Source organism: Prionailurus bengalensis, chromosome E3 (assembly GCF_016509475.1).
Source record: "Prionailurus bengalensis isolate Pbe53 chromosome E3, Fcat_Pben_1.1_paternal_pri, whole genome shotgun sequence".
Taxonomy (NCBI): Eukaryota; Metazoa; Chordata; class Mammalia; order Carnivora; family Felidae; genus Prionailurus; species Prionailurus bengalensis.
In genome coordinates this window covers 29,370,362-29,382,897 of record NC_057357.1, presented here as the reverse complement: position 1 = coordinate 29,382,897, position 12,536 = coordinate 29,370,362, and the positions used below count along the sequence as shown (strand labels likewise).

The window sequence follows — 12,536 nt, the reverse complement described above, 5'->3', positions numbered from 1 at the left end:
GACGTCTCGAGAACCCGAGGACGCGGTATCTGTGCAAGCACTACGCAGATATTGTGGCGACAAAAGACATTTAATACTGACCTGTATTTTACGGTGCCTTACAATTTTCATGTTGCTTTCTCATACGTTATCTGATACGCCCTTCGTCACGAGCCACTGAAGGAGGACAAGTGCTAACTTCCGTAAACTGACCGGACACAGACTGGTCCACCGGTTAAGAACACGGGCCTCGGAGTGTGAATCACAGCTCTATCCCATCCTAGCTGTGGGGCAGGAGCAAGTCACTTAACCTCTCTGTGCCTTGGTTTCCTCGCCAGTAAAGATGCGGCAGTCGCTGCAACCGATTCCCAGATCAGACTGACTTAGGCTCCAGTATCTATGCCAAGTACCCGGCAGAGTACACAGAACCGTGAAACAAAAACAAGACAAAAGTCCCTGCCTCTACAAAGCTTTGACAAAGAAAAATAGACAATGAACAAATATACGACTTCAGGTAGTAATAACTGCCACGAACAACAAAACCCAGGGGACAGAGTGAGGGGCGGTGGTAGGCCTGCTTTAGGGGGGATGGCCAGGGAAGACCTCTCTGAAGAGGGGGTACGTGAACGAACACCTCAAGGGTAAGAAAGCAGGCATGAAAAGAATTGAAGGGAACAGTGTTTCCAGGTAGAAGGAAGAGCAAATACGAAGGCGGCTGCTGTCAGGGTTAAATGAAGGAACGTGTGTGCTGGGCGCCACGCGTGGTACACATGGTACACGGTGCGCATTTCACGACAGCTGCTGTGATGACAATTATTACCGGAGTCACAGTGCCTCACGGTGTTTGCCAGTTACTGTGTATCTACGGAGACGAGCATCCACGGGAAGGAGGGGTGCAGCAGGGCTCATGCCCGGACCGTGTACCGCCTTCCAAAGACGCTCCAAACCCACTGGTGATTAACTAGCACCAGCACAATCTCCCTGCCTGGAGAAGGACAGGGGGGCAGAGGGGACGTGAGGAGGAACCCAAGTGGGCTCAGTGAGGGAGGGGAACAAGGTCCACAGGCCCAGCACCACCTTGATTCCTGCCATCTTGCTCATGCTAGTCCAGTTTGGGCTTCTCTGTTTACAACCAAAGGAGTCCAACCAACATACCTTCGCTGACAACTGAGCTCACAGGCTTAGGCAGCAAAGAAAATGACTCAATGTCATAGGGCGTCAGTGGTACGGCTGAAATTAGAACCCAAGTCTCCTGACTTACATTCATCCCTCTGCTTCTCCAATGGGCCACTCTCCTCTTCCAAGCTAGAACCTGGGTCATCTCAGGCCAACTGAAAAGGCTCCAAGCTCCTACTCAGAAGGCAACGCACAGCAGCGCCCCCCTCAGGCACTTAAAGCAAACCGTGCACTAAAATGGAATCAACTATATCAACTCGAACCCCAGAAAAACTTAAGTATTAGTTTTAAACTTAACTGCATCTTGCAGGATCGTCAAAGTAACACTCAGTGGCCTTATTTAAATTAGAATCTGACCTCTATTTCCTGAAATTCTAAAATATAACGAGGCAAAAGATGAGAACATTCAAACCTGAACTGATACTTCGTTATTAGCCCTGCTAAATCCTCACGTCCTGGGTCTAATAACTGCCCTTAAGCAGCAATGTCTGATAGATTCTGGCATATTTTAGGAGGATACTGGGGGAATAAAAAACAAGGCCACTCGATCTCTTCCTTATTCCCCAATCTGTGCAAATGAAAACTCTGGTGTCAGAAGGTTTCAGAAAAAGTTGCCCCAAACACTATGAGAGACAAAATGACTTTTCATTTCAGTAATATGAATGTTCTAAAATCACTGGGCAGAGGAAGTCAATAGGGTTTGTTAGATTTTTGTGCAATTCTAAATTTTAACAACAAAACTACACACGATTATATGAAAAGCACCACAGGGGTTCAGCATATGGTACAAATCTCTAGTTTTGTGCTCTCTGTAGAGTTAGGTCATTGGTGCGTGAATCTGTTGTGAAGAATGTGGTTTTACTGGAGCTGTCACAATTCCACTGAGATGCACCCGATCTGGAGATCATTCCAAGTCACTGACGTTAAGTTATTAACTTCAAAAATGGATCAAATCATATATACTGTACCAAGATTTTGATGTGGTTCACTTTCTTCAAACTCTCTTGTAACCGTTGACTCTGCAAAAAAAGACAAAAAATAGCTTCTAATTTTTATAATTTCATTAGATTATATGTATTTATTTAATAATTACTTGGGTTATAACTTCATTAGATTAATGATATCCATTAGACTGACACAACATATCGAAACATGGTTTCCATGATGGTTTTTGCAGGCCTGCAGACAAAAGAACTCAGGCCGATAAAGCCATCAGTCACTCGATGGCTCCTGAGTTAGGGTGCCAATTCTTGCTTTTCCAGAACCGCAAATATTCCCTGATGATTTCAGTTGAAAGTTACATTTGGGGCTTCCAGAAAAGCGGTTTCTTTCTTTTTTTTAAATTTTTTTTTTTTTTTAACGTTTATTTATTTTTGAGACAGAGACAGAGCATGAATGCGGGAGGGTCAGAGAGAGAGAGGGAGACACAGAATCTGAAACAGGCTCCAGGCTCTGCACTGTCAGCACAGAGCCCGACGCGGGGCTCGAACTCATGGAGGTGAGATCATGACCTGGGCCAAAGTCGGACGCCTAACCGACTGAGCCACCCAGGCGCCCCCAGAAAAGCGGTTTCTAATGAGACGTATGTGAATTTGTCGTACTAGCAACATAAGCCATTCTCTCGTTCAAAAACTGAGTAACTGCCAACAAAAGCAAAAAGAAACCAGTGGGACCACATCAAACTGAAAAGGTTCTGCACGGCAAAGGAAGCTATCAACAAAATGAAAAGGCAGCCTACTGAATGGGAGGACAAATTTGCAGACAATTTATCTGATAAGGGGATTAATATCCAAAATATATATAACGCAAGCAAAAAAACCCAAAATCTGATTTAAAAAATGGGCAGAAGACATAAACAGACTTTTCTCCAAAGAAGACATCCAGATGGCCAACAGGTACATGAAAAGATGCTCAACAACACTCATCATCAGGGAAACACAAATCAATCACACAATGAGATATCACCTCACACCTGTGAGAATGGCTGAAAAGAAATAACAAATGTTGGTGAGGATGTGGAGAAAAGGGAACCCTTGTACCCTGTTGGGAGGAATGCAAACTGGTGCAGCCACTATGGAAAACCAGTATGGAGGCTCCCCCAAAAATTAAAAATAGAACTACCCTATGATTCAGCAATTCTACTTCTGGGTATTCATCCAAAGAAAGCAAAAACACCAATTTGAAAAGTTATCTGCACCCTCACCATCATGACAGCATTTTTTTACAAGTGCCAAGATAAGCAAACAACCTAAGTGTCCATCAATGGCTGAATAAAAGAAAACATACAGCATGTAACATACATACACAATGAAATATTATTCACCATAAAAAAGGAATAAAATCTTGCCATCTGTGACAATGGTATGATTTCTCTTACGTGTGGGATCCAAAACAAAACAAAACATGCAACTCATAAATACACAGAGCAGGTTGGTGGTTGCCAGAGGCAGGGGTTGGGAGCTGGGAGAAATGGGTAATAAAGGTGACTTAAATTTTTGTTTAATGTTGTTTATTTTTAGAAGGAGAGAGAGAGAGGCAGAGAGACAAAGAGCGCAAGTGGGGAGGGGCAGAGAAAGAAGGACACACAGAATCCAAAGCAGGCTCCAGGCTCTGAGCTGTCAGCACAGAGCCTGACGTGGGACTTGAATCCACGAACCGTGAGATCATGACCTGAGTTGAAGTCCAACGCTCAACCGACCAACCCAGGCGCCCCAAGGTGGTTTAAAGATACAAATTTCCAGGGGCACCTGGCTGCCTCAGTTGGTAGAGTGTGTGACTCAATCTCAGGGTTGTGACTTCAAGCCCCACACTGGGTGTGGAGCCTACTTAAAATAAAAAATTATGTAATGATGTATAGTGATGTGTGTTAACTAGACTCGTACTTGTGGCAATCATTTCCCAATATATGCAAATATTGAATCATTATGCTGTATACCTGACACTAATATGTTAATTATAGCTCAAAAAACCCCACCCAAACTACTGAGTGCACATGTGTGCCAGGCACAGTACCTGATTCTGGGGAAGGAAAACAAAAGGTAAGTGAGAGAACACAGCATTATTACGACTATTTGGAACATGAGGTCTGGAATAACCAAACCGGAGTTCAATACCCCACTTGTAGGACGATGAGTTAAGTTCATCTGCCACTTACTAGCTATGACCTTGGACAAGTCATTTAGCCTCTCTGGGCTTCAGGTCCCTCAGTTATAAGACGGGGAGGGCAGCAGCTATCTGACAGGGTGGTTATGGCAAGCGCCGGGAAGGGGTCTCTGGAGGGCAGCATGCACGTGAGGACTTCCGTCCTCACCGTTCTAGAAGCGTCTCAGCCCCAGACCTCTCATCACTGCCAGGGGGATAAAAGAACGTGTACTTCAGGGGTTCGGGGTTCATCCCTCCAACGCTTACTGAGTGTGGGACGCTGGAAAACCCCTCATGAACACTACTTGTTGGTGTGTTATCAGCGGACTTTCCACCCCAGCAAGGTTCAAATGAGGCGGTGCGTGTGCGCAGGGCACCGAGGTGGCTGCAGAGAAAATGAGTCCTGATGGCCTCCCCGGAGGATGAAGACGACGACGACGATGATGATGATGAAGGGAGAAAGCGGAGGAGGAAGAGGAGGAGGAGCCTGACTTCCGCCCCCAGGGAACCCGGCACCTGGTGACAGCCGCACGGGCTACATTTCCCTGCAGTTCCCACTACAGGGTCAGCGACAGGATGTCACTGAGGTCCTCGGCAGGACTGCAAACCGCTCCGTGTGCCTGCAGGCAGACAGAGCTGCGGCGGCCTTGAGGGTTTGCCAGAGAATGTCTCATTATCTCCCTGCCCTCCGGAGGCCAAAGGGAATTGAAGGGCTCTCCCCCGAGGGCCCGAACCTTCCCCAAAGTGACTAAGTTACCGGGGCAATAAAGGCCTCTCCTTCCGAACAACCAAACTTCAACATGGGAGCCGACGGCCCAGTGAGGAAACTTTTCAGAAATGTGCTTTGGAAACATAATGACACAGACCTCAACATTACCTCATGTGACAATGAAACTACTTCCTTCAGAATGTCCCTATTGCATCAGAAACTAGCGTCAGGAGGAACCATCCTGACATGATGAACCAAGAGGCAGCTGCCACAGCAACACAAAAACACGGATTTTTCCTCACTATAAAAATGACACTTAAGGAAGTACCGATTCCACAGAACACGCTGCAGACCGAGGTTTATTCTTAAACCCATCCACATGCGACCAGGCAACACTCCAAGAGCTTCGCATGCACAAGCTCATGAAGGCCTAACCATCTTTCACATCACCCCTGTCCCCCAGGTAAGCGAACGGACTTACAGAGAGGCGACGCCATGCTTTCAGACTCAGGTAGGACGCAGCTCGCAAACTGCATAAACGTGACCTCTTTTTTGCTTTCTAAACTGTAGCATAATTATACATATACTTTCACAATTAGAACACCTCATACAGAAGGAGAGTTAGAAGCATCTCTAGAGCCTTGCCATTTGGGAGCCCAACACAGCTGGTATTAAAAATACGCAGGCAATCCATCACCCCCCTAAGGCCGCCACATTTCCTTCCCCCTTCAAGAGACAGCCGGCTGTTAACTACCCCCCTCCGCCTCCCTTTTGCTCCTCCTTCTCTCCTTGGCTCTCATCCTATCACTTCTTTCCTCATCCTACAATGACACGAGCATTCATCTAATCTGATTTCATCCGGCCACTAACGATGGGACACCCCAGCAGTCTCCCCCAGAACTTCCAACGGCGAATGTGCACTTCAGGTCTGCTTGCTTAGGAGATGCGAAATCCAGACAACACGGCATTGGATGATGAGTAAGGCAACGAGGCAGTTTTCTGTCTCTGCCTTCGCCATGGAGTATCTGTGACTCACTTAAAATGCAGGTTTCTACTCACCAGCTGGCAGGCGTGCTTAATCCTCTCCACAATCCCATCAAGCCCCAAGTACTGTAAAGACAACCACAGCGGCAGGGCACGGAGCTTATCTGCTGGCTTATTTGATGTAAGACCGGCAACTAAAGTCTGAAAAAGCCAATATGGGTTTGTTAACCGAAGCCGATGAAGTCACACAGCTGACGTAACTGGTTGGCATATTCCCATGCACTTTGTATGCGTCAGATGCTACGCCAGGCACTTGGCTTACACTAAACATCCGTCTGTCTAACAGTCTTGTGAGGGGAGTATTCTAGGCAGCCTAGCACCGAGACCTGGCTTTCAAGGGTTCATGGCTAAGGTGTGGCAAAGCCAGGAGGAGAATCCAGATGGGCCAGAGCTCTCAGGCCCCCAAGAGGTAGCCCCTTCCACGGCTGTTCTGAGTGTCCTCAAACACCTGGCCGTTATCGACCTAGAAAGACGTTAACTGTTTTAGTAAGAATCACTGAACTGATCCACTATCAAGAACCACTTAAAAAAAAATATGTATTAAAACCTTCTAGACAATGGGGATCAAGAGCTTTAACTACTCTCAATACTAACGGCGCTTCAGGGAGCCTATTCTAAGGAAGTAATTTGAAATACAGAATGATGCTCACTATGTTAGTATCAAAGTTTGGAAACAAAGGAAGATTAAAATTATAGTATTTAAAAGGCAGAATATTACAGAGTCATAAAAGGTCATAAAAAGTTCTTTGTACACACGGAGGCAAAGGGAGAGAACAGAATAAATGTATTCAGTACAGTTCCACTTGTGTTAAGAACAGGGTTTTTTTTTGATAAAAAAAAGTCACAGAAAAAGCATCAAGGATATTTCTACTTTTTCCGTATTTTGCTCCCAGACTCCATGCTGACTATTAGCCTCCCCCCACTCCCTCCCAGTGAGAGTGAGCTTACCAAGGCAGGATCATCGTGTTTATAAAGGGTGACTGCAGGGACGGCCGGCAAACCCAGCCACGGGCCTGGAGTCAATGTCATGCTGTCACACTTGGTTGCAGCCTAACGAAGAAAACAACGTTTTGTTACAGACCATCAGAGTACACGAAAGCCAGCACCCCCCTCAATTCATAAAAATCATGGGAAGTCATCAGGGATTAGGTCATTGTAATTCCTTCTTAAAAACACAGTATTTAGTAAATCATAACATACCAACACTGACGAGGAGACATAACCTAGGGCCAATGTTGCCAGATTCACACTGGAAGAAAAAAACACAACACTAATTATTTATTGCTGCTTATTCCTTAAGTACACTTAAACAAAAAGAAAAAGAAAAAGAAAAAGAGAAAGAAAAAAAAAGGAGGTGCTGTTCCAATCTGACATTTAAGTGTCTTTCAGCTGGGTGATCAGCTTTTAAAACAACAAGAGAAAATGTGGTGTGTACAAATTTCGGCAAAACCTTGAAAATGCACTTTACGTGTCTTAGGTCTCGTTTTATATCTCTCGTAGCTGTTATTTTCCTGTCATCACTCTTTGCCAGAGAGAGCAAATGAAAACCCGGCCCGCATGGCCTGCTGAGTACGGACCACCGTGGCTGCCGGGTATCCTCCCCTAGGTCCTTCTGGGGAACCACCCCAATCTCCTCTATCAGACCACAGCCTCGGGGGGACGAGACGCCACCATCTGCTCCAGGGGTGGGCAAGTGACCCGAACCGCAGGTGAGTTACAATTCCCTGGCCACGGCAATTGGCTCAGTAGGAGGCGTTTGTTGGGACTTATGACCCTCAGAACACAAACTGGAAAGCAAACTGGAGCCACTGCAACTATTCTGTACCAAAATAGGAAAATGTTATCTATAGATGGAGGCAACATGGAGAAAATCAGGCCAAGTGGGGGTGGCGGGAGGGGGAGGGGGGAGACAGAATTGTTATGGGAGCCAATTCAACCACTTTGGGTTGTTTTGTTATCTTTACTACGCAACCCAAAGAGCCCTTCGCGATAATGATAATCGTTACAACAAAGTAAGAGCCTGGACAGACGGCCACTCTTTCCCAAGCACTGGGTGCAGGCCCAACATGGAGCCACCCTCGCCCCGCACTCACCCCTCCACGTGCAGCCATATGCCATACTGCTCGCAGAGTTCTTTCAAACGCCCGATCTTATCTGTGTGCCCTACTGCCGCGGTTCCTAGGATAAAACACACAAAAAACGATACTGAAAGGAATACTTTGAGCCCTTACGGCAGGATAAAAGCTTATAAATATGTTATCTAAGAAGGAAGTAACACTGTATCTGTTTTATTGAGACTGTGTACGTGAGCTGGCTTAAAACCAACTGTTACAAGTTGATCTTTCAAGGTCTGAAGCGTGCATGTTCTCCATTTTATGTATCGATAAAATCGGGCTTGTTAATTTTGTTACTTAAAATCTCTATATACTTGTTTTCCATCCACTTAATGTTGTTTCTGGGGAAACATATTAAAGTCTCTCACCAAGATTGTGGGTTTGTCAATTTATACTTGTAGCCTATCTATTTTTCCTTTAGTCTTCCTTTATACATTTCAGATATGTTCATAAGCTTTCTTAATTACTGTGCCTTAGCTGATTACACTAATTTTAATTAGCGTGGAGTCTACCTTATCTCACATGAACACCACTACAGTACTTTCATTCTGTCACCATTTGCCCAAGATACCCTTTTCCATGTTTGCTTTTTGTCATTTCTGGGTTATTAATGCTTTTTATTTAAAAAAATGTTTTTAACGTTTATTTATTTTTGACAGAGAGAGAGAGAGAGTGAGAGAGTGAGAGAGTGAGAGAGTGAGAGTGAACGAACACGAGCAGGGGAGGTGCAGAGTGAGGGAGAAACAGAATCTGAAGCAGGCTCCAGGCTTCGAGCTGTCAGCACAAAGACTTCCGCGGGGCACGAACCGTGAGATCACAACCTGAGCCGAAAGTCAGATGCTTAACCAACTGAGCCATCCAGGGGCCCCACAGGGTTGTTAATTTTTTAATTAACCACCATTAAAAAAAAATGTTTATTTTTGAGACAGCGTGAGTCAGAGAGCCGGGGAGGGGCAGAGAGAGGGAGACAGGATCCCAAGCAGGATTCCAAGCAGGCTCCGTGCTGACAGCAGAGAGACTGGTATGGGGCCCAAACTCACAAACCGTGAGATCCTGACCTGAGCCTAAGTTGACGCTTAATCAACTGGGCCACCCAGGTACCCCTGGGTTATTTTAATTTAGGTGTGTCCATTATACACAGAGATAAATTTGTGGGTTTTTTTTTAAACCTAGTATGAAAAGTCCTTTGTTTTAAAACAGAACATGCATTTTGGGGCGCCTGGGTGGCGCAGTCGGTTGGGCGTCCGACTTCAGCCAGGTCACGATCTCATGGTCCATGAGTTTGAGCCCCGCATCAGGCTCTGGGCTGATGGCTCGGAGCCTGGAGCCTGTTTCCGATTCTGTGTCTCCCTCTCTCTCTGCCCCTCCCCCGTTCATGCTCTGTCTCTCCCTGTCCCAAAAATAAATAAACGTTGAAAAAAAAAATTAAAAAAAAAAAACAGAACATGCATTTTGAAGTTGGCTTAAACATACTGAACACTTTAACCCACCCCTTGTTAAGTATGTATACACTACAGGTTGGGTAGGGAAGTCCCTCTTCACAGAGCATGAGTAAAACCTGAACTTGTGCATTCTCCTGTCTTAAACTTCCAGTTAGCAGAACCCCACCCAGTAAGCTTCCAAATTCCAACCAACTGCCTCAACAGACCCAACCGATGCAAGTGGTCCTTTTGCAGGGTTTGGGTCTATAAACCATTTATAGCTGATTTTTGTATAGACAGTGAGGGAAGAGTTAAGGTTCAGTTTTTTTGTTTTGTTTTGTTTTTTCCCATATGGGTATTTACTTGTTCCAAGACCACTGGTGGAAAAGACCCACCTTTTTCCCTTGAAATAACTTGGCATCTTTGTAAAAAGCCAAGTGACCATATACATGTAAGTCTATTTTTTTTTTATTTTAATTTTTTAACATTTATTTATTTTTGAGAGACAGAGCACAAGCAGAGCAGGGGCAGACAGAGGGGGAGACACAGAATCCGAAGCAGGATCCAGACTCTGAGCTGTCAGCATAGAGCTTGATGCAGGGCTTGAACCCACAAACTATGATGTGAGATGACGACCTGAGCTGAAGTCGGATGCTCAAGTGACTGAGCCACCCAGATGCCCCCATGTGAGTCTATTTCTAAACTCTATTCTCTTCAATTATTCCCACGCTTTCCTGGTTATCTGTAGCTTTATAGTAAGTCTAAAAATCAGAGAGCCTATGCCTTCGAATTTTATTTTTTCAAAATTATTTTGGCTATTCTCACATCTTCTGTATTTCCACATAAATTTTAGAATCCGCTAATCAACTTTTATAAGAAATTGTAGCCTGCCGAGATTTTGATAGGGATTGATCTATAGAATCTATAGATTCGAGAAATTAGACTTTCTAATACTGAGTCTTCCAACATAAGCATATGGCATACCATTCCATTTATTTGGGTTTTCTTGAATTTCTCTTAGCATTATTTTGTAGTTTTCAGTGTACAGATCTTGCATATATTTTGGGTTTTTTTTTTAATGTTTATTTATTTTTGAGACACACACACACACACACACACACACACACACACACACACACACACAGAGTGCTAGCAGGGGAGGGGCAGAGACAGCAGGAGACACAAAATCCGCAGCAGGCTCCAGGCTCCGAGCTGTCAGCACAGAACCCGACACGGGGCTGAACTCACGAACCGCACCCAAGTCGGACACCTAACCTACTGAGCCACCCAGGTGCCCCTCGCATAAACTTTGTTCAATTTAACCATAAAGTTTTCACTTTTTTGATGCTATTATGACTGGCATTTAAAAAAAAAATTTTTTTTTTAACGTTTATTTATTTTTGAGACAGAGAGAGACAGAGCATGAACGGGAAAGGGTCTGAGAGAGAGGGAGACACAGAATCTGAAACAGGCTCGAGGCTCTGAGCTGTCAGCACAGAACCCGACGCGGGGCTCGGACCCACGGACCGCGAGATCATGACCTGAGCCGAAGTCGGACGCCCAACCGACTGAGCCACCCAGGCACCCCTATGACTGGCATTTTTAATTCAATTTCAATTGTACATTGCTGGTACACAGAAATCCTGCACTCCAGATCAATTTGCCTTTCTTTAGTTTCCTTAGGACTTTCTATCTGTATAACCATGCCGTCTGCAAGTAAAAACAGTTTATTCTTTCTAATAGGTGTTGTCACTTAACGATTTTTCTTCCCTGATGCACTGCCTCAAACTTCAAGTATAATGCTGAATTCGGTAATGGGAAGCTGAGCACAAAGTGGGAGCTGAACTGCTGCATGCGAGGTGGACCTTCAAGCGTGACATTTTAAGATGTAATTCAGAAAGGAAGCACATGCAAGAGAAGTACTTACAACCTAAATGAAAAAGCATACACACCAACAGAGTAAATCCCCAACAAACCAACAACTGAAGGGGATGAGAGGAGCCGAGTGCCGTGTTCTAATTCTCACCACGATGCTGACACAAACTACCTTAAACACGAGGCAAACATTTCTCAAAACTCAGGTTTTTTTGTTTTTTTTTTTAGGCTAAGTACCTTGTCTTTCTCTTATACATCCAAATGGCAGATTCCGTTCACGATACCTACCGGCATTCGCTACAAGCAAAAGGGGCAGTTTTCCTCGTTCTAGATCCTCTTTAATCAGTTTCTCCAAGAAGGCAACATCCTAGATTGAAAGGCAAATCACAGTAACGTGAAGCAAAGGGCATAAAGGTGTACAATAAGAACTTATAACTTTCAACAAAAACAAAGGACTCGCAAAATAACCACACAAACAAAATTCTTATTCTTGACCATTTTTCCATTTTATCTAATCAGGGAGATGAAAATCAAACAGTTTCCCTTGAAGACTAACTACAAAAAACAGTTAAATGAGATTAAAGTCAAAAACTGTATACATACAGGATGAATGTTTCTCTAGTTTTAAACACTAAGGTTTAAAGAAAATGTTCTCTCAAGTCCCCATATGTACCCAAAAATCTATCTTCGATATTACTCACTGATGTATCTGAACCAGATAATCAAGGTAGCTTGGAAAAAGAAACACAGGACCCTAAAACCTGTCCTTTTTGCTTCTGTCTTCAGTATGGGAAGGCCTAAAAATACGCAGAATCCAATCCCAATCCCACATTACAATAAAGAACCTCATCTTCTAAATCTGCCCATTCACATATCCAGGCAACAGTGACAACCTTTAAAAGGATGAACTTGAGAAGAAATTTATGGCGCTCATCTGGACTCCCATGTTTCTACTTAAATCAGGTGATACAGTAATGACAAGATTCCTGAGGAGGCAGGTGCTCCTGACCTATATGCCATCCAGCCCTCGCGGACTTTCAAACCCAGAAGCATGGGTTAAGCAATGGGAAGATACAA

The 12,536-nt window shown here is 44.5% G+C and overlaps 1 protein-coding gene across 4 annotated transcripts in view; it reads right to left on the bottom strand.

Annotated features, from left to right (window-relative positions):
* PDXDC1 (pyridoxal dependent decarboxylase domain containing 1) overlaps positions 1 to 12,536 on the bottom strand; it is a 53,221-nt gene that overhangs the window by 14,392 nt on the left and 26,293 nt on the right. For all 4 annotated transcript variants that reach the window (XM_043560472.1, XM_043560470.1, XM_043560471.1 and 1 more), the window contains exons 8-13: positions 11,748 to 11,826; positions 8,143 to 8,227; positions 7,250 to 7,298; positions 6,998 to 7,099; positions 6,065 to 6,190; positions 2,124 to 2,174 (exon numbers count right to left, since the gene is read on the bottom strand). In XM_043560472.1, coding sequence (XP_043416407.1) covers positions 2,124 to 2,174; positions 6,065 to 6,190; positions 6,998 to 7,099; positions 7,250 to 7,298; positions 8,143 to 8,227; positions 11,748 to 11,826 — 492 coding nt within the window. The remainder of the gene's footprint in view (positions 1 to 2,123; positions 2,175 to 6,064; positions 6,191 to 6,997; positions 7,100 to 7,249; positions 7,299 to 8,142; positions 8,228 to 11,747; positions 11,827 to 12,536) is intronic.